Source organism: Acartia tonsa, chromosome 6 (genome assembly GCF_053477335.1).
Source record: "Acartia tonsa isolate MP-2025a chromosome 6, ASM5347733v1, whole genome shotgun sequence".
Lineage (NCBI taxonomy): Eukaryota > Metazoa > Arthropoda > Copepoda > Calanoida > Acartiidae > Acartia > Acartia tonsa.
Window position 1 is genome coordinate 25,782,208 of NC_137265.1, and position 22,389 is coordinate 25,804,596.

The 22,389-nt window shown below is 33.1% G+C and overlaps 2 protein-coding genes across 4 annotated transcripts in view; both read left to right on the top strand.

Moving 5' to 3' along the window:
- LOC145322227 (uncharacterized) overlaps positions 1 to 20,858 on the top strand; it is a 123,814-nt gene extending 102,956 nt beyond the window's left edge. For both annotated transcript variants that reach the window (XM_080164082.1, XM_080164083.1), the window contains 14 exons: positions 6,763 to 6,871; positions 7,376 to 7,493; positions 8,680 to 8,807; positions 9,065 to 9,200; positions 9,489 to 9,585; positions 12,778 to 12,893; positions 15,764 to 15,843; positions 16,581 to 16,723; positions 17,114 to 17,253; positions 17,865 to 17,926; positions 18,033 to 18,770; positions 18,943 to 19,047; positions 19,255 to 19,536; positions 19,858 to 20,858. In XM_080164082.1, the coding sequence (XP_080020208.1) occupies positions 6,763 to 6,871; positions 7,376 to 7,493; positions 8,680 to 8,807; positions 9,065 to 9,200; positions 9,489 to 9,585; positions 12,778 to 12,893; positions 15,764 to 15,843; positions 16,581 to 16,723; positions 17,114 to 17,253; positions 17,865 to 17,926; positions 18,033 to 18,770; positions 18,943 to 19,047; positions 19,255 to 19,536; positions 19,858 to 20,843 (3,240 nt within the window). In that variant the 3' untranslated portion in view covers positions 20,844 to 20,858. The remainder of the gene's footprint in view (positions 1 to 6,762; positions 6,872 to 7,375; positions 7,494 to 8,679; positions 8,808 to 9,064; positions 9,201 to 9,488; positions 9,586 to 12,777; positions 12,894 to 15,763; positions 15,844 to 16,580; positions 16,724 to 17,113; positions 17,254 to 17,864; positions 17,927 to 18,032; positions 18,771 to 18,942; positions 19,048 to 19,254; positions 19,537 to 19,857) is intronic.
- A 469-nt stretch (positions 20,859 to 21,327) lies between these two features.
- Positions 21,328 to 22,389, top strand: part of Svil (Supervillin) — an 80,349-nt gene continuing 79,287 nt past the window's right edge. For both annotated transcript variants that reach the window (XR_013880571.1, XM_080164084.1), the window contains exon 1: positions 21,328 to 21,734. Coding sequence is in view for 1 of the 2 variants with exons in the window: in XM_080164084.1 (XP_080020210.1) it covers positions 21,342 to 21,734 (393 nt within the window). In the remaining variant the exon portion in view is untranslated. The remainder of the gene's footprint in view (positions 21,735 to 22,389) is intronic.

A 22,389-nucleotide genomic window follows, 5' to 3' on the forward strand; every position in this document is an offset into this window, starting at 1 on the left:
TGATTTTTTCTTCTTCATGTGTCACATCCCGTCATCCGTATATTTTGTTTTGATGTACTATATTATAAACCAAAGTGAAAATATCTATAAAAGAAAAACTTATGCAAGAAAATCAACCTTAAAATACTCTAAGTTCTTTACTTAATAAAAGAGACATACTGTGTTTAGAGTATCTTAACCGTCCCTGTTGTCTCCGTAATTATAAAATAAATGTTAGTTCTGATCGATTGACTGACAGATGATAACTGTAGAAAAGTTTTTTTTTTTAACAAGATGGCATTTCATGTTTGTAACCATTTTAATGTTTAAACTCCAATGGGAAATGCTAGTACAAGCAGGGAGAAAGGGATATTTCTTCAGCAGATTAATATTTTGCCTCCAACTTTTCTAGGCTTATTTATGGATGAATTATAAATGTTATCTACATTAATGCGAACTTAAAAGCAGAGTTTTTTTGCTGTAGATTTTTTAAACCATGCACAGGTACATAATTTGTTGCCAAAACGGCTAAAAATCATCTTGTTTAAAATGTGTTTTTTTTCACTGTTTGGTTATGATAATGAAGTTACTGTGCTTTCTAAATTGTACCTAACTGTTGGAATCATCAGAAAAATGATTAGTAAAAAGAACGATTCTATTATGCCTTAATGAAATTGAGAGTCATCCGTTACTGTCGCATGGACGGACGTAGTCTGAATGTTGAAAAGTTTCACTTTTTAAAATGATTAATTTAATATCCCCATCTGTAACAAGAAATAGCGGAGAATTGGAGAAAACAGACAATTGTAGGGGCTCTAGCAATCCCGTAAAAGTGGCATATCTGAAAAGTCTTTCATATTTGCATAAAACACAACATAATAGCAAATAGAGACTCTAAACAATCTTTATTGTATAAAGTGATTAATTCATTATGTTGCTCTAATAATAATTTGCTGTTTTACTTGCTTTTAAAGATATGCTCTAGTGATTGCACACCAGAATTTTAGGGAAGAAAATAACATAAGGGGAGTAGATATAGATATTTATCTATTTAATGTGATGCAGCGTTTAGTGTCATTTAAAAACAACGAAAAATTTAAGAAGCATATTTATAGAATCTAAAAATTAAGATACCTTTTTTTGGGTCTGACTAGCTTTCCAAGTTTTTTTTCGGTTTAAAAATAGCATTAAACCCTCCCAGGATATATCAATGCAACCATAGTTTTTTTTATTATTATTTTCTACTTTAACTTTTGGATTAATATTTGACTATTTTTTATGAAGAATTAGCTATTATTTTTCTTTCCCTGATAAACATTGTATGGACACTCTTCTCCGAGAGAAAACACGACAACATGTCGGAGCTAAAAAGTTGCGTGCACCCCTCAAACACTCACACACACACACACTCACACACACATACACATACAAACACTCTGCAAACTTTAGTAGTTTGTGTTTTACTCTTATTAAGAAAGCATGAAAAATTGAAATTAAATTGTGAAAGTATTGTTGTGATAAAACTTATGAATATGATGTTAATGTAAATGTTGAAGTGAAACAATTTTAATAATATAGCAGGTCAGAACATTTCAGTTTTCTTTTCAATTCGCATGTCCGTCTGTTCTCTCATCCATTACGAATACATTCATTTCCAGAAAAAAAATATTCCTTTTTCTTACTAGATTATATATTCAGATTTGGATTGCTTTTTTAAATTATAAAAGCAAAGCGAACTGACAGACGAACAAAGGAACCATAACAAAAAAAAATAAGAAGAAATAGAATATTATTTACAATATGATACAGGGTGGTTTAAATTGATTTAAAAGATGCTTTCGCAGAAAATATTATTCTCAGTCGTCCTAGGAAGTACACTTTAAAAATAAAATTTATTAAAGATAAATTATAATTTTTAAAACGAACCTACTACATAGAGTTGCTACGCATTTAAATATCTACCTCATTGTTGAAGGAATCACCATGCAAGGCTTAACAACTGTAGGACAATTATTCGCTGACGCCCTTTATATTATAAGTTTGAAAATCTTTCTTAAAAATATTCATTCACTAGGTATTGTAAACTAGTAAATACTAGAAAATTCACATTTGATGTAATAAGAAAATCTCAACATTCCTGATAGTGAAATTTTTTACTTTTATGTAGGTATCAGCAAACACGGCATTGTGTTGCTCGGAAACTGTCATTTTCATTCATGACCTTCAATAATATGGTTCTACCTGTGTGTTTATCTAACATCCACCCGGTGTAATTGCATCTGGATAATTTCTCACCGTATAAATTCAAAAGCATTGTCTTTTAAAAATTGGTAAACAAAATACTAATAACAGTAAAAGAATTTATTAGGGACGAAGGTCCTAAATACAAAAAAAATATTAAAAAGCATCTATCAAACACTCTGTTTTAGTCTAAAGAACACGAAATGAAATCTATCATGAATTTTAGCTTTGGAGGTACAACATTTTGCCAAGCAAGGACGTCTAAGCTTTTTATTAGGGGGGTGGGGTGGGGGAGGAAGGAGGGTGTTTATAATCTTAAAGAGGTCGATGGTTAATTCTGCAATTGGGAATGAGGGGTAAAATATTACCTACCGCCTTTAATTTTGTTCGTCAACATAATGAAAAACAATACCCATTACTTGGACAGTTTCTAAGCAATCCCTTTAAAAGTTATAATGTCTATTCTTCATTCCCGAAGAACTACTGCAGAGAAACCAAATGTTGTGCGTTTATTTCCCCACTAGTATCACATTATTGAATCACCACAACTGCATATTTTTACTTCAGCATAAACTGTAACTACCTAATTTCCCTTGCGCTACTCTGATTAGGTTATTAAAAAACACCCTTTGATTGTTTTTTTGTCTTTGCTAATATGAATTACTATGCTTTATGCGGATGTGTAGATATGCGTGAGTGAATGCACACTAACCAAAACCATATTTGGCGGATATTGGTTGTCCAACACATTGTATTCAATTTTTTCTGTAAAAAGCTCTTATCAAATTTTCTTCTTGGTATAATATAAATACAGGAATAAGGTATAACCAACAAGGGAAATAAATCTAAAATATTATTTGGGGGGGCAAATGGAGAGGACGTCAATTTTACGATGTGTTCCCTCCCAACGACAGCTGAAAAACACGCCAGGTTTTGTGATTTAATTAATTTTGTAATTGGTATAGGCTGATGTAAAAGCAGAACAATTGAATTTATAAATATTTATATTAGTAGGTTATGTCATTTAGTAACTATTTTCTTGCTTCTTTTATGTGTAAATCACTGAACTCCGCAATCTATACCTACACTTGGACGTAAAAATAATCTTAGTTTAGTAAAAAATATTCTTTCTATAATTGATTTACAATTTTCCATTGTTTCCAACCACATTTAAGAAGTTGATATTTGAGAGTAATATTTTATTTACAAATGGTAAAAGCTATTATTTATTGATATCAAAATTGTTGTGTGCATGCAATTCCGCATATGTATCTTGTTATTATATTCAAGACAAAGCATAACTTACAATTAACTTAAAAACAGGTTTGATTCTTATAAATGATATTAATACAAACAACGCTTTCAAATTTTTTTTTGCTTTCTCGGTTGCGGCTTTAGATTATTGTCTTACTGTTAAACAAAATTTAGTCGGCTAAGTTGGATTTTCGGTCCCAATGTGTTGCGCCTAAAATTTCCAATTTTTTTTACTTTTGTGGCTTTATTGATTGATAAGTTTAAATGCTAATTTGGTTTGCTGAACAAGGCTGTGGCTGCATATTATCTTGGATAAATCTTGTAACTGCTGTCGAGACAAAAACATAATTGTAATTGAAAAAAAATCTCAAATTTTCTTGAGATTTTATTATTTTTTTTCGGAAAAGTAACTCAAATTTCATACATTAAATATGAGGACTAAAATCATGGAAAAATACCTCTCACAAAAAGTTATTTTTTAGTAGCGAAGCTACTCTATAATTCCAAATATCTATCCGTCCGTTTGTCCGTTAGACACGGAAATGGGCAAACGTGATTTTCTCGGCTCCGATTCAATATAGACACATTTAGTGAAGATTCCTATGACATATGCCCATCTAATCTATACATTGTTTTTTTCAATCTGTCTGTTATATGGGGTGCTAGATCGATTCCTAGATTTTCAAGTTTTTGTGATTTTCTCAACCTCTTTTCAATATACATAAGGATTAATTAATTTCACATTTTACATGTACTCGCCAGGTTTAATTAACATTTATCTTATTTATTGAGGTGCTAGATCGATTCCTAGATTTATATGTTCTCGTGATTTTCTCGATTCCTATTCAGGATTGACGGCTGAAATTATCAGGTATTGAATATCAGCTTCGCTATGTATTATGGATGTTGTCATCCTTGTTTTTCATAATTCATAGATGTGGTTACTTCAGAGTTTTTAATAATTTCATAATTTGCTTCCCAAACCTCAAACAATTCTGCTTTTCAACATAAAATTTGAAAATTAGGGTTGCTTTTTAATGTAAAGAACAACATATAAGAGAAACAATTAAAATTCTTTGTAAAAAAAATCGTTCAACCTGATGTTGATAAAAATGTATGAAAATTTCAATGAAAATAGCTGAAATATTTACTTGGGAGTATATTATTCCAGGGATTCGTGGATTGGGCAATAAACAATTTATATTAAAATTTTTTTTGGATTAGGTGGAGGAAGGTAGAAAGTTTAGTTATAAATTAATTTATCATCCTTTGTCCTATCCCCGCTCCCTGATTTGATTATCCATACATCTCTGCAGGTAGACAGTATTAATACAGAATAGACAAGTAGCTACCAGGGATGGAAGGAATATATAAAATAGATTTATATTTTTATTTTAGCTTTCCTCTATACTAAACTATCTGGATGTATGTGTGTCCAGTAAAATCTTGGAAACCAATAGGAATACTCAGTCTGGAAACCTTAGTAGTGGTCCGGTTAAGGTTTGTTTCTACTAAGCATTCAAAAATATGTGTACTTTAGTAAATTTGTATTTTTCATCTTAAAGATAGATTAAATATTATGCTTGTGAAAATTAGGAAATAAATATGCTATATTAGATGTTTAAGTATGTTTATGATTATTTTTTGTAGCAAATTTTATTGAAAGCTAGTCCTTTTTTCGCTTATTAGTTTAGGAGCCCCATTATAATGAGCAATGGCTCTGTTACTCACTTGTTGCATCTGTTCAGCGCTTGTCATAGCTGAAGAAGATTTTAGTAGTAATTGAAAGTGTGTTTCTTACCCCTTCTTTGGCCGCCATCCTCTTATGAAATAACTGTCTGAAATAAATCTGTTTTATTAATATATTCATGCTATTACTTCCAACTTTCCTTCAGTCTGCAATGTCATGTTTATCAAAGAAATGTAATTATGGTTAGGAAACTGCTACTTTGTTTTAACCAGTAGTGTCCATAGCAATTCACCATCGTATTATAAAATCATTTTGGGGTGAAAAAAGACGAAGGAAGGCCTGGCCAATTTCAAATTTAAGGGGGAGGGGGGGGGGGGGGGATGAACCCCTTCCATACGCCACTGTTACTAACCTACTTAGCTTTAACAAAAAACGTTTTTAAGCCTCTTATTTAGTATTAGACTAACATCCTATTGATAACAAGATTGTCGACGGGATATATTGATGTCAAGCACCATACACCGTGACTGCGTCCTATGCATTAAGGAACTCTATTGAAAAGGGGAGGGTCAGCAAAGAAATAGCATCACACTATCCCAGGACCTATATAGAGCTTCTCTAAAATGGAGAACTTAGATTTTATTGAACATTAAAAATACTTATGACTGATAATAAGAAAAATTATAAACCTGTTTTTTTTTCAAACTTATGGTACATAAATGAAATGCTTCCTTTACACACATAGGCAAAACTGCTAACTTTTGAGACATGATTTTATATACTGCTATGCACACATTTTAAAACAATTTGTTAAAACTTGCATGAACATGACCACGTTTCTTAAAAGTAAATCCTAATGTAATGGTAAAAAGGACTTCTGTCTTTAGATATTTTTAACTGTTGCACCGATACGGTTCTTTTTTTACAGTTAAGCTTCTTAAAAGTCTAGGAATGTTTTTTAAACTTTTTTTGCGGAGGGTACGTCCATCTTTTCAAGAGAAATCAACAATAGAGGCCTCTAGGGGCGAAGTAGCTAGTTTTAGATTATAAGGAGCTGACTTTTTATATAATAGTCTACTCTATTTAACTTTTTTTTCTTTCCTCAATTACAATTCTGGTATAAGCTTTATAGAGTATGTTTCAATGTCTTTGACATGAAACTGCTAAGTCAGATGTAGATTTATGTATGAATATTTGATTTATAAATTTTATATTCCTTACATTGTTGTTAGTTTCATTAACTTACAAATCAGTAATTAGGATCAAAAGTTTACACCTGTAGTCCCTAAGGTCTACCCCCCCCCCTCCCCCACTCATTTACTTTATTTATAAGAAAAAAATGTGAAGAGTTTTTTTTTCAAATGCCACCATAAGGGGAGGTTAGCGTAGCTTCCTTAAAAATAGCGTATTTCCTGCCCTCTACTTCCTTGAAAATAATGGAACGATTATATATATACCAACTGTCTACGAGATCTTAGAGGATAAAGATGTAAAATGGATGAATTATTAGCTGAGCAATCTTAAAATTTTCAAGTCAAGAAGTTAGTCGTTCCTAATTGTAATGTAATCTTTGTACTAAAAATAAATATATTTTTCAGGGTAAACTATTCTGGGAATCTAATCCTGGAGCAGAGGTAGCCAGTGGTAGCACAGGAAACCTAGCAGAGACATCCAGCGGAAGAATTACCAGCTTTATCGATGCTTCAGGTACAGAGTTTTTCATCAGATGGCTGAAAGTTGTCAGCTGTACAGCCAGGTTTGTAGGCATTCGTCGCGTAATATAATGGACTGTGTATATAAATAATTTGGCTTAAAAAATCCGATAATCACACTCTTAAGTTATTGGCCCCTAAGTAATTTACTTTAGAATTCCGTTTCACTTAATTTTATTCTTGCAAAACATTGTTGGATTATCCAGGGTAACTGAGTGTTACTGGAATAGGGCAATGGAATATTAAACTTACTTATGGATCAATTCTACCTTTAATAGTTTAAGATATTGGGCAATCCTCTTAGCTCCTGTATATCAATAAAATCAAAAGTTGTTTTTATTAGCTATTTCTGTAACCAATTTTGTGCACTATACTACCTTACCTTTATGGAAAGCTTTTTAATTTTTCAGAACAAATGAGGTTATTTTCTTGATATCGATAAACTAAATTTCAAATCTTTAAAATTATTTATCATTTCAAGGGATTTATTATATTTTAGTAAGTCAGCAAGGACAAGGAGGACAACTAGTGCGGGGCAGATCTTCCTCATTTTCCATGCCAGATCCGTCATCAACATTCACAGAACCAACCACGGAGTCGACACCTGTTAATCTTAGGTAATATTGGGTTTATTACACTAGTCCCCAATGTTTTATAATCACGTTTTCTTATTCGTTGGCTTACAACTATGGGGAATTTAATGAATTTTATTGAATTCATTAAGTTGATTGTTCAAACGCTTTAACCACTAATTTTTATCTAAAGAAGGTATAATTTTGTTTAACATCGTTGGGTATGTACATTAAAATATTGGTGATTGTCTTATCCCTTTAGATCCTTGGGTAATATGATTTCTAAGTAATAAAGGGTGAGGGGGTTGGGTAAATAAATGCTTAAAATATTATTAAATATTTCCAACTAAATTAGGTATATTGTTAGTATTTTCATTTATTACGTTATCAAATGCCTTTCTTAAGTCAAGTTTACAACTATAAAATAATTTTGCTCTAAAAACATGCAAAATAAGGTGATTTTAACGTAACTATAAGCTGGTGCTAATAGGAAACAATTCAAAAAGCAAATGTTTAAAAAGGTTTAGTTCGGGTGTAATTACTGTATAAAGTCAATAAAAAATCTTTTACCTAAAATATATTAGGTATATCCAAAATTAGTTAGCAACCTTCCCAAAAACTTTGTATCTGCTTGTCAAATGTAATGAAAGGATTGGCTTTGTATTATACTTTGCTTTGTTATACATATTATGACTAAAAGTGTTCCTTCAAAACAGCATTTTAAATAGTTGAATATTTTTTATTCTAACGTTTCTCTCTGTTTTGTGGGAGGGGGGAAAGGTATGATTTTTTACCTTGTTTCAATCCCTTCTAATTCCCCTCCCCCCCCCCCCCAAAAAAAAATAGAGTAATTTTTGGTTGATCTTCATTTGCTGTGTCTTATTTTTAGTTGATTTGTATGTATACATGAGAAATCTGTTGACATTTGTTATGTTTCATGCATAACTTATATTATAGACAATAAGACATTTATTCTCTACAAAGAACTTGAATGTACATCTGTCCCTCTGTCTGGTTTTAGTCCAGAGAAAAGGATAGCTATAGATAAAGATACCAAATAAACTTACCTGATTTAAATCAATGGTGTAGAAGTCCAGGGGGTGTTTTCCTCCCTTAAACTTTAAGAACCCATTATTTTTACCCCCTCAAAATTAAAAAAGATACATTAGAATCCCCCTTTCTAACCAGCTTTGAAACACATCAATGATCATACCTTATTCTTGGTATTTAGGCCAATCTTGAAAAAGAGCTCTGAAGACTTGACAGCCCCGACCCCGCTGCTACCTAACTCAACTATATCAATACTCAAGAACAAGGACGATCTTTTTGGTGTCAACAAGGCGAAGCGCAGATCTACAGGTACTTAAAATCATCAGTTCTCCTATTATATAGAGTATCAAGGTTTTTATTTGTTCTTTAATATCTCGCTAACCACTAAACCGATAGGGTTATCCAATTTAGGAATCTTCCCGGAATAGTTATTTTTATTTTTTTAAAGATTATGTCTTGGTATTGTTTTGGGCTATTTTACTCTCCTCTACCCCTTAGATGCTAGGGACATAGCCGTTAGTCATACATTGTATAGAAATTAAAACAAAATGTAATTATATTTGTAGGAGAAGATGGAAAGGGCGAGCATGTTAGAATTCGCTCCCCATCTCCGCTGAACCGCAGCGAGCATGTGAGGATCCGCACCCCCTCCCCAGACTCGGAGTCAAGTGGCAGGGAGGATGCGCCATTCCCAATTCTCAGGTAAAAGATGTATATAAAAGGGGGTCAAGTAGAGACCTTTTTTAATCACACGATGAATTATCGTCCAACTTTCACTTATTACATATCTTGATTTTAATAGGGATTGACAGACTTTTCGTTTATTTGTAAAAAAAATCGTTTTCTCGCTATTTGTGAATAATCTCTAAAAACTCTTATTAAGCACGGTTTATTTTAAAAGTTCCAGTCATTGAACTCAACAGAAATGGATGAAAATATTAGAAATTATTTTTTTGTTAGTAGCTTAAATTATTTTTTTTTGTATTTCAGAAGAAGTAGAGATAATTCTCTGGGAGCTGAAATAAGCGACTCAGAAATTCCCTCAATTCTGAAACGAAGAGTCAGTTCTGAAGATCTTGGATTAGAGGTAAGTTTAGTTTTCATAATTGTTTTCTATACCTATTTTGTTTATTGTTGCGTTATTTTTTTTGTCACTGTTTTATATACGTAATTTGGTAGCAATCAGTAAACAATACCTAATTGAATTAATTCGAGAAAAAAAATATTCATAAAGTAATTTTTGGGTAAGTAAGATTGAATTCAAATCCAAAAAAAAATTTTGCTACGAAATTTGTTTTGATTTGTTTCTATCTCATTTCTAAAAGTATTATCTGCCTAAAAAATGTTGAAAAGTATCCCTTTTTTTAATCATAGTTTTTAAATACATAGTCTGTGTTTTTGAAAGGTATTTCTTTTTATAATCTTTGTGCTAAAGCACTGTATTCTTTATGCCCTTTATCTTAACATTCCTCTAATGTATTTTATCATTAACTACTGTGCTGATTAATGAGATTAATGAAAACAATAATAATTTTAATGATGTATAAAAGTAGCGAAGAAACGCAATTTGATAAAAAAAAGGTGCATGTTAAGGATAATTTTGTAATTTATTTCTGTAGATAATTATAATAACCATTAGGCGATGACTCAAATGTAATATGTCAATTTAGCATATGAACAATTTTGGTTTATATGCTTAAATGCAACCTTCCCCCCCCCCCCCCCCTCCCCCTCCACAAACGCACATACTTTCAGTTTTGTGAAAGGTGCCAGAAGATTACTTTAATAAAACATAAATGTCAGTTTTTACACATTTTATATGACCATTGTAAGTGCAGCTACTCTATATGTCCGTAAGTCCGACCTATCCTTTCTTAAAGAATATTATTTAGTCTACATTTTTCATCTTTATCACACACTATAACAAATGCGCTTTTAACCAGGGATCTAAAGGGATTAGACGATTGCGGATAAATTAATATACATCCCTAATCCAAAACGATGACACACAAAATTAACCCTTCTGTGGATTACAATTAGAGGTTGAAATGTTTCTTGGACACTGAACTTTATTAATCAACCAATCAAAAAAAGTACCAAAAGCTGTAAAGCTAACGAATAAGAAAACGTTATTATAAAACCTTGGGGACTAGTGTAATAAACAAACAGCCCAATATCCCCTACCTCCCTGGCTTGAAGCAGAAATACCCCACATATGGTGCTACAATATCAGATGCTATCACTTGTAAATATATCAAAACATCTATAAGAATTTCAAATACTGTTTTAATAAATTGTAATTATTAGGTAAATATTAGCTTATTGTTGGTGTGCTACTTAATGATATAATTGACCTTGTTTTCTCTAGACCTGCCAATGCACTTAATTTGAGATATGGAATACTATCAGTGTAAAGTCACTTTTCTTCAGGGATAGAGAGCACGTAAAAAGTTCTTCTCCATTAAAATTTAAAAACTAGTTTCTGCCTTTTGTTATATTAGGCCCTGGGGAAGGGAGAAATAACATAAGTATTAATTTACCTAATTAACAATATTTTTAATATGAAGTTATAATTGTTAAAATTATGGTAAAGATTAGATTATCATTCATTGTCCTATCCTTATATTCCTACTTTTCTTATATCTTTACCTCACACATACAGGGAGAGGTCACAACTTTATCTGAAAGTCTTACAGGGTAAGTTGTCGAAAAAAAACTACAACTTATGTTTTCGTTTATTCTTATTTTTGCTTGGTAAGATTGGTTTAAGAAGAATAAATATCACTGAAAAATTTCTTTGCATAAATATAAAAATTGCATTACATCAAATAGGTTTTATACTTAATATTTTTATGAGTTTAATTATTATTAAAATTAAGTTGAACATTCATTAAAACCATTGTATTTGTCCTGGGATTATTTTAGGTTTTTTTTATAGGTATGCCTCTAAATTAATATCTCATTTTTTTGCCAGGCCTTTTCAATTTTGATAAGAAATTGCAATATCAGACCTGCCTTAAAATAATGATTCATATCAAAAAATGAAAACTCTATGTTGTGTAGGGTTGGATCAGGGATGAAGGGAATTAAATATAACCTACAATCAATATTGAAAAATGAATAATTTAGTTTTATTTTACTAAATCAGGATTTAATTTTATTTGGGGCTAGTGTTTCTATTTTAGAGGTATTTTAATCACTCATTGTCTTGTAACTTATTATATTTTAACGTTTTATATGCAAAAAAACACTTTAACATAGGGGGTATTTTAAGAATTACGAATCTAAAGTTACGAACTTGTACAGTGTACATATTAATAATACAAAACTGTCCATTGTCCCTGGATTATAATAAGAGTAAATGCATTTTCCAAACGAGGGCATGAACACATGAAAATATCAACATCAAGTTTAGATAGACAATTTTGAGTACCTAACTGTTCAATTTTTTTTGTAGGTTATTTTTTTATTTCAAATGACAAATAATTCAATGACGTCTGCCTGTCAAAAATTATCTCTGAAATAGCTATTATTACTGAAGCTGAAAACTTCCTGAATTGTCTTAAAAATATACCATTATTTGTTAATAGGTTTTTATAAATTTCTAATTCCTCAATAACTGAGAGGGGTTTAAAAATCATTTTTTTGCTAGTGAATTCTCCATAACAGCCCCTCCTCCACATATAAAAATTGCTTGGTTCGAGCCACAGTTTAAGCTTTTAGCCTTTGGAATAATAACCTTGGCATAAGTATATTTTTTTATTAACGATCATAATTAGAGAGAAATATACTAGGTGGTCATTTTTGGGTTACGTACGGGGTCAACTGGATTTTGCCAAATGGTTTGCACTGCCAAAAATACCAGAACCATAAAACACCTTTTATGAGCTTTTCTAGTATTTATTTTGAAAGCAAATCTTATATCCAACTCTTGTTATTTGTAATTCATATGGCTGGGATAATATTATTGAAAAAGTATAAAACAGAACTATTTGTAAAGTAAGATAAGATAAGTTCTTGTATTACCTGTTCTGACTTAAACAACAATTGTGAAATGTCTCACAACAAAAATATTTAGATATCCAATGAGCCACTAAATAAATTTAGCTTATAGAGTATCTAAAATACAAGGATTGTGGCTGGCTAATCAATGTATATAATTTCAATTAGATCAGATACTGCTATTATACCTAAAAATACAATATATTTATCATTTTCAGGTATATTGAAGTACATTCTTTATTCGTGGAAAGCTTAATCTTTAATTTTTCTTGTTTAGGATTATGCTCACTCCCCTGAAAAGACGAGTAGTATATTGAAGAGAAAATCCAGTTTTGGAAGCAGTACCTACAGTGGCATCCAGAGTCCTGAGGCGGGAATACATGAAGTTACCAGGTATAAATAAATGATTTCAAAGGTGTAGGATGTATGTCTATCCAGCTTTGAGATGCAGTTGATTAATTTTTAATAAATAGTTAGAATCATATTACAATATCATATTATTTGTGTGTCAGTAGTAGTTAAAGATCTTTTTGATGGACCCAATCATATTAAATAAATTCTTTATTTTAAAGAAAACCTTTTTTTTTTAATGGGTTTCGTTTACTTGTAGAGTGTTTAAGTTCTTTGGACTATTGTTCTATTTCTAGTAGGTATACATTTTGAAAGTCGCATTATGATTGATATTTTTCTTGTTTTTAATGAATTGAAACCTGAGAGCTAGAGAACTGATTAAGCATTATTTTTAACTTGTTTATTCTACATTTTATTTGTAAAAGTAAATTTATAGGTATATTTTTTTTGCTAATTTGCAATAATTGGGTTTATTCATGCAAGAATGATTTAATTTGCTTTTGCCAAAATTTTGAATTACATAGGTATATTATTATGATTCTGCTATCATCAGCCGGAATTTAGCTGCTGCGACTGCATATTGTCCAAAAATTTGTTTTGAAAGCACGACTAGGTTAAACTTATACCTGGTCATGGGTATTTACAATTATAAGCATTGATATATGACGGCTAGCTGCAACTGCAGATTATTGATTATTGTTACTAAAATTGTTGTATTTTCGGCTTTAACTGGTTAGCTCTGTATTTTTTCCAACAAACACAACTACAAGAATTAACATCCAAAAGCTATATTTCAATTATTTATATTAATTGTTAAAACATTTCTATAAAATTAATGCTATTTTGCCAATTAGTTAGTCTGAGATGTGCAAAGATAAATGAGTTTATTTTTCTTAGTGTGTATACATTTCTGCATATGCATCACAGTAAAAAATCATCATAACTTACTTCATATAAATCATCAAAACAAATCAAGAATATTAGGTTAAGTAACATCTAACAGACAACCAACCCTTTGATTTCACGACCTTTGTCTGAGAAGTCGTAACTGTGGATTAGGATATATAAGTTGGAAAGAATTTTAATGTTAGAGGAAGATTTAAAATCTGCATCAAATTTTAAGGATTTTATTTATAAAATTCGTTTTTTTTTGTATAATTCTTTATCTAAAAGCAGAAATACAATTTAAGTTAATTAATTTTGACATCCGTGATAGGTGGATTGAAAACTACCTGCCCTCTAATTGGTTGAATGATGTACGGCACTTTAGCTTCTCCAATCAGAGCGCAGATAGTTTTCAATCCACCAATCACAGATGTCAAAATTAATTAACTTAAATTGTATTTCCGCTTTTAGATAAAAAATTATACAAAAAACGAGCTTTATAAAAATCCTTAAAATTTGATGCAGATTTCAAATCTCCCTCTAACAATAAAATTCTTTCCAACTTATATATCTTACTGTGTATTATAAAGAGTTGCGCCTTTTTATGGGCCAAGGAATTCCCTCCTAATCTTACTATTTATGTTGCACACCTGACATAGCAGCAGTAAAAACCATGTTAATGTCTTTAGTTATGACGCGGAGTCAGCCTAAGATTCGAACCTATCACCTCCCAAACGACGAGCAGATGCGCTCAGTGTTGAGCCACAATCGCGGGCGGGTTTCTCATCAATTAACGCCCAATCTGAATTATTTATGTCTTTTTTAATATAAAACAGTTTAAGGATATGTAAATATGCGGAAGTGAATGAGCACCATTTTGTAACCCAGATATATCTTTCTAGTAGTCTGATATTTGATTACATGTGGGAAAATAGACATTTCATCACCTCCGCTCACAATTTTTTCCTAAAATTCTGCTGATATCATATATGAACCATTGGAACAGAGTGTTATAAGGGACAGGAGTTTTCCATTGCTGTTAGGGACAGAGTGAAGAGGACATAGGGATGTTTATTGTACTAGTCTGCAAAGTTTTAAAATATCGTTTTCTTAACAAATTTGGGGTTGGTTGGTTGGTTCATCAAGTTGTCCAAACGTTTCAATTTAAATTTTTATCTACAGAAGGGGTAATTTTATGTACATCATCGGGGATGTACATATTTATTTATTGTTCTTTGTCTTATCCCTTTAGATCCCTGAGTTAGAGATCTTAGGGGATATGACAATGGACCAATTTTTTTTTGTAAAAACTGAATGATAATATATCAAAATTATCCATAGATTATTTTTATTTAAGTTAAGTTTGGATACTGCAATTTCAAACCAATTAATCAAGATTTAATAAGATTGCTTATTTTAAAGTCAACAAATGAAAGAGTCTGTTTATAAAACTTTAAGTAGAGTATAATTTGTTGTCCAATGTCCCCTCTCTTACTGTATAAAGTAGACTTTTGACAATTAGATCCTTTTCATTGGGGATTTGTAGTGGTAAGTTAATTGTGCCCTATTATAATACTAGCGGTAGATGGTTCAATTTCCAAATCCTCCTTTTATCATACACATTATGTATTAGTATGAAAACAAGTTATTCTGCAGACGTGTATAAACACCTAAAAATGATATTGGAAAAACTGTAAATTAAGTCTTTTCCCCGTTTTTGTTTTCTTCTTAGAAAATGAAACAAGTTAATCTAATCTTTCTGTCTTAATTATTTTTTTTATGCATTTCTATGTTTTGACCAAAAATAGATGTTAATGTAAAATATTTCTTTAAAAACCAGAGATTTAGTCCCTAAATTGTTATGTATACCTTACCTATAAAAATAATGTAAATCGAAAGCTGGTAGTGGCCATATAGGTATAACTAGGACTGTTAATCGTATGGAATATACAAAAGACCTAGTAATGCACCTCTTACAATTATGACTATTAGATTAATGAATCCTTTATGAAATTGTGTTATTTCAGGGGAATATTGAAGAAATCTAGTCGTAACAGCAGCAGAACTTGCAGCAGATCTGCTAGTATTGAAGACCTTGATGTCGAAGGTAATACCTATTTTAGGTCACCTATTTTTTTTTTGTAAAATTGGGCAATGTTAAACTCTAAAATCTGTACTTGATAAGGTAATGAAATTAATGTTAGCATGATTATTTTAATTCAGTTTAATTATTTCATTGTATTTTAAAATGGAGGGGGCGGAAATGACACTTGAAACCAAAACTAAAAATAAAAGGAACTCAACTAAATTAAGAGTTACAGCTAGGCTTTGATATTTTCCATGACAGTCTCTTTCAAGAGGTACAATAAGGAACGGTGAAGAAACGGCGGCAGAACCGCCTTTTCCCGCCGAATTTTCTTTTAGCCTATTTTCGCCAAATCAGACAATTAGCTTTCATTTATCTGGGATAAACTTTTTTTTCATAAAATTCCCCTTATATTTTCACTTAAAACTTGTAATATTTCAAACATGTCAATAAGTGTCAAGTGAAAATATTCCTAAGGGAAACTTTTATGAAAAAAAAATTTTTTTCAGATGATTGAAAGTTGTCTAATTTGGCGAAAAAAAAACAAAAAAAAAATCGGCGGGAAAAGGCGGTTACGCCGCCGTTTCTTCACAGTTCCATATTGTACCTCTTTATAGCAACTGCCATGCCCAATCTCAGAGCTGGAACTCTTTATTACTTGAGTTCCTTTGACTTTTAGTTTTGGTTTTAAAAAGTGTCTCTTCCGCCCCCTCCCTTTAATATATCTGAAAAAATGCCAATTAAAAATTAATATTCAGGTACGAAATCTATCTTGAAGAGTCGGAACAGCAGCAGGACGTGTTCCAGGTCAGGCTCCCAGGATGAACTGGACCTCGATCTGGAGGATGAAGAAGAGGAATGGATGGAACCCAAACCAAAGTCTATCCTGAAAAAGAAACAGGTAGTTATTAGAGAGAAACAATGAGGTGTTTATTGCACTAGTCCCCAAAGTTTTATGATAACGTTTTCTTATTCGTTGGCTTTACAACTTGGGAGACTTAGTGAATTTTGATTTGTTGAGTGTTGAAAAGTTTCATCCACTAATTTTAATCTACAGCACGGTTAATTTTTTATAACAGCATTGGGAATTTACATCAATTTAACGGTCATTATCTTAACCCTTTGGATCCCTGGATAGCTTTTTTTATTGTAAGACCTTTGACTGGATGCTCTGAAAAACCTTGCATGAAAGTGAGTTGCACCGAATTTGGTTTCGAGTCCCCAACCATGCAAAAGTATCATTAGAAGTAAAAGATATTTGGCATATATGACAAGACTAATATACTTTTAGGGAAGTACAGATGACGAGCTTGATGATAGACCAAAGTCTATTCTCAAGTCCCGGAGGTCGGAGGAATCGCTCTCCCCATCTCTCAAGTCGAGAAGGTCGGAGGGATCACTCTCCCCAGACACAGATTATCAATTTTCCAGGTATGGTTTAAAAGTATAACAAGGAAAATATTTTACATGATTAGCAGCACAACTCATAATCAAACAACATTTTTAATGAAAAGAACAGTTTTCTTTTATGTCATAGGGGCTAACGTGGGACTGCCATTTACACATCCTTCAAAAGTACAGTAGATTTATTTTCACCAGTGCAACTTATCAAGTTTGGATGTATTTATAGCAAACTGAATTTTGCTGTATAAATGAAAAAAATGTTAAATCTCCTAGCAAACATATATCTAACATATTATGTTTATATAAATCTCATTGCCCCTACTGGAGCATGTTTAAAATATCTAATTTTGAATTTTTCCATAATTTCAAATTGATTTAAATTGCTGATAACTTATCTCAAAAGTCAAAATATCATGACAACAATTTTAATTTTCTAAGACGACCGATGGACATTCATAGGCTATACAGTAGCTTAACTAATTTTAAAAAAATGTTTTTTTTTGTTTTCAACGTTAGTTAAACATAAACCTAAGACTGAGTTATAATTTAATATGAATGAAAAGGTTGCGTGACTTTTACTTGTTGAAACTTAACAGAAGATAGCATTTTTCGAAATTGAGTAAAATATTTGTTTTTAGGTCTGGAAGGAATTATACACGACATTCTTCCTTGCCATCAGATCCAGAGGACGTACGTTCAGGTAAATATCATTTTGATATAAATTAAAATTTATGAAAAGATTTGTCACAAAATTGATTTCAAATTACTTTCTTTCTGTAAATGTTTTCAAACAAATTTTATTTTAGGTCGAAGCTCTCCCTTAGTCAAATTTCCTGACTTTGACTCTTCTATTCGTCCAATACTCAAGAATAGAGATGATTCAAAGCCGGCGGGAATTCTCAAGCGCCGAGAAAAATCATCATCGCCAATTTCTGCCACAAAGTTGCGGCGTGGGGCAAACGCCGCAAGTCCAACTTACACAGCCAGCAAGTCATACTCACCTTCACATCATTTCTATCCTGTTGAGACGCCGCCATCGCCTGAACAAATACCACCGCCTTGGAGGCAGGTGTCTCCGCTAGAGGCTGATTCTGGAGGAGGGGGATTTGGTTTAGAACGGCAACAGCCTTCACCACCACCGCTGTTAAGGCCTAGAACATCAACGCCTCCCCAACTACCATGTTCTTCACCGCCTTTATCAAGACCCCAAGGTAGACAGAATTCGCCGTCTTACACTAATGATCAACGATCCACAAGAGGCGCGACAGCGGCTGCTGGCGGCCGTCCAGGTTCCCCAATTCAGCGCGGCGGGCTAAGAATAATGTCTCCGCAACAGCGCCGATCAAATTCACCGCCACTGCCGCCAATTACACCAGGATTGGTAAGTCACCAACAGCGCAGCAACAATGGAGGATCATCTTGGCGGCCACAAGGACATGTTAACTGGATGGCGGGGACAGGACACGTGCAGCGGGGAGATATCAAGCTTCATACAGATTCTCAGGATATGGAAGAAGAAATACTTCAAATTGTCGAACAACGAGGTATTTATTCTTTCTTCAATGGTTGACAAAATATATGGCATAAATGGTAGCATTAAAAGCATTAAAATACCAAGCATGGCCCAATATAGTAAAAATATTAAAATAATGATCAATGAATTTGTAGGTAAAAGTTTTTTTTTTTACTTAAGATGTTTAACTTTTTAATTTTAAGACCTTTTGGAAGATTCTGATGACATAAAACTATCTCTTGTACAACGGTTACCCAATATTGAGAACAATCAGTCAGCAGGTCCAACCATTGGACGTCCTCCAAAATCAGGGATGCATAATTATTTTTTACATCATTTATAAATACCTAGTAGCTTTGATTAACTCATTTTATTAAGGATAAAATGTAAAGAAAATTTTAATCCTAAAGCTTATTTATTACATGTTCAGTCATTTTCTTACCTTGCTAGATTTCCTACTGTAATCGAAACAATCTAAGTTTATAGAATATGAATAATAATTTAAACATCGACTGCAGGCGGAAGCGGAAACATAGCCGGATCTGCTTTTATTTCAACCAGCGGCAGCATTAACAACATTGTCAGCCACCAACCCCCCTCCCAGGGCAGTGGTAATTCCTCTCGCCGTCGGCGGAAGCACAGCAACAGCCGGTTCCAAACGCAGCCTATCACAGTGGATGAGGTTGAAAAAGCCCGCAGGGGATTCATGGATCCGTCATCGGGAAATTCTCCCATACCCGGGATTAGGTCTTCGCCACTCTATTCTATGTTACGGCCCCTGTCTTTAGAGGAATTAGGTTAACAATTTTAAATAAAAGATTAACTTATTAAGGGGGAGGTAGGTTGCGCTAAAATTCCGGTGTGAGTTTTAACTTAAGGCTTAAAAGCAGTAGAAGAACGATAATATTCACAAAATATAAATATATAAAAATTATCTATGGTTCTATTCAATAAGGAATAGGTACACATATTTAGTGAATATTATCGCTCTACTTCTGTTTTTAAGCCTCAAAACTCACAACGGAATTTTAGCACAACCTATCTCCCCCTTTTTACACCTGAAACACACTTTATTACAATTGTATGCCTATTAGTTTTATAACACGTTACTATTTTAGGAGGGGATTCAAAATGTTCTGGAGTAAGCATATCCTTGTCTTCAACGCGAACTAATGCTTCTTCAACATCAAGTATTTTACCATCAGAAACTTTGTCCTCAAGTTCTAACAAGTCTGCAGCTACAAATCAGTATAATGCAACTTCGTCAAATCAATTTAAATGGGCAGAAAGTGAAATGTTGCAGCCGCAGCCACAATTACATTCATTCAGGCAAAGTTCTCAATCATCTTGTGATAGCAGCTCAAGCCCAAAAGGCGGAAGCAATTTAGACTACGAAGGCGCAGCTGCCGGTAATTTATCTAGTAATCAAACAACATCCAAAAGCTTACATGTTTCTCAATTTTCTAGTCCAAAGTCTGCTACGGCCGCCGTGTTTAGACCTGTGCGCAGTCCACCACCACCTCCATCATCGTTACCGCCATCTGCTCAATTTTCCCGCCATTTTTCTTCACCGCCACCGTTGCAAAGAAATTCTAGCAGAAATGTGGGACGCCAGCGGGAGCGAAGTTTGTTACAACAGTCTCGCAGGTCATTGTCTAGTCCAGCTGTGGATAAGGGAGCATCAAATCCATCTCCTCCTCCACTGTTTTCTTTCAACAGTCAACACCAAGAATCTATTGGACACTTCCAGGCAATAACAAGTAGTTCATTTAGCAGGAAGCTTCTCTCTAGTCCACCCCCGTCATCCTCATCACCTCACCAGTACCATCAGCATAGCCCAAGTGGAGATCAATCCCTGCAGTATAGCCCAAACAGACAACAAGCTCAGCTGTTGTCAACTGCTGGCAGTCCTCCTCCACTAAGTTCCTCTTCACCTGTGATGTTAATGAGGCCGTCATCCTTGGGTGTAAGTATGGCGAGTCCAACAAGGACAAGTTCACCACCTCTAGCACAGCCACTGGCAAGGCCCTCTGCCTTCAAACCTGTTCCTACCAGAGTTCAATCTATTCCAGGAATGAACACTTCAATTTTCCGCATTTTGTAAAATACTCAAATGTTTGTAAAAATTATTTTTATTCTTTTGTAAGGTTTTGTTAAGAAAGGTTTAGGAGGGATGCCCATAAGCACCATACCCAAACATCACCATTTTGTCAATTATAAGCGGAAATTTGAAATGTTGTTAATTAGGTGGAGGAGAGTTGACACCAGTGACTGGACCCATACCTCTGTACAGAGAGTCAAGCCAGGAAAAGGCTTTCTCAAGTGGGGATGAGCTTATACCAGGAAAATTATAATTACAAGTCATTTTATTTCAATGGTTGATAGTACCTAGTTTAGTAATCTCAATCTGCCTAAATGCTAGGCTCTGGCTCCAAAGAAAGATTGTTCACTGAAAAGTATTCTGCTTCTTGTTGTATATTTTTTTTATCTAAATTTATGTTTCTGGAGTAGGTACTACTAATGGATTTTTTACCGTCAATCTTACTAATTGGATATTAAGAAAAAGAATTAAAGTACTTTTGACTTGAATTAATTTTGATTGATGACAGGTATTCTGAAAAACAGAGAGCACATGGGTCCAGAAATGCGTGGAATATCATCCCTATCGAAAGTACCACGAAAAAGTATTCTCAAAAACGATTTTGGCGCCATTAGTATGACGTCATCGTCTGTTTCAACAGCTGTTTCCGATGATACCCTACAAATGTCGTCATCAATGCGAAATTCAAATGTTTCGCATCCGCCACCTCCGGCCAGAGGCGTGCTTAAGAAGGATTTCAGTTATGATGGACGTGTTGGAGTGTCTGTGGCTAGCAAAGGAGGTCGGGGAGGTGATTCCGGAAGTTCTGGAAGCAGCAGTGAAGATGTTGGCAGGACCTTCAGTGATGTTGTCATTGATCCAATTCCTGGGCAAGGCAGACGTTCTGCACCTGAGGTAAATTTGTCTTAGAATAGGAAGAGGTAGGGACATGAAAATTGAGATTAATTAATCTTTTACCCAAATATTTAAGAGGGCTAAACTTGTATTTTAGTCAACGGAAGGAAAATTGTTTTATCTTCCATTGTTCTATTCCTGTAATTTTATGTACTAGCGGCTTCGCCCCTAGCCTCTAGGGGCTTTGCCCCAAGAGGTGATAAAAAAAATTATTGCGAAAATCGTAGGACCATGGAAACCTCCTTCAAAAAAAAAAAAAAATAAAAAAAAAAAAATGGGGGGGGATTTTTTGGTTTTTAGGGGGGTTGGGGGTGTCCCACCCCCCGAGAAAATAGCTTAAAACCACCACAGGACCAATAGGTAGATACCCTGAAGAGTAGAATCCGACCGGTTCAGTGGTTACCGAGATCTTAAGGGACAGACAGACAGACGGACAGACGGTCAGACGGACAGACAGACATCGTTCTACTTTGTATTATAGATAGTCAACCGAAGGAAAATTGTTTTATCTTCCATTGTCCTATTCCTGTAATTTTATGTATAATATTCAAAATAGTGGAAATGTGTCTACTAGTTCTAATCAAGCTAATACCAGTCATAACCTGATACATAAAAATTTTTAATATATAAAAAATAGTATTTTTATAGTTTTAAC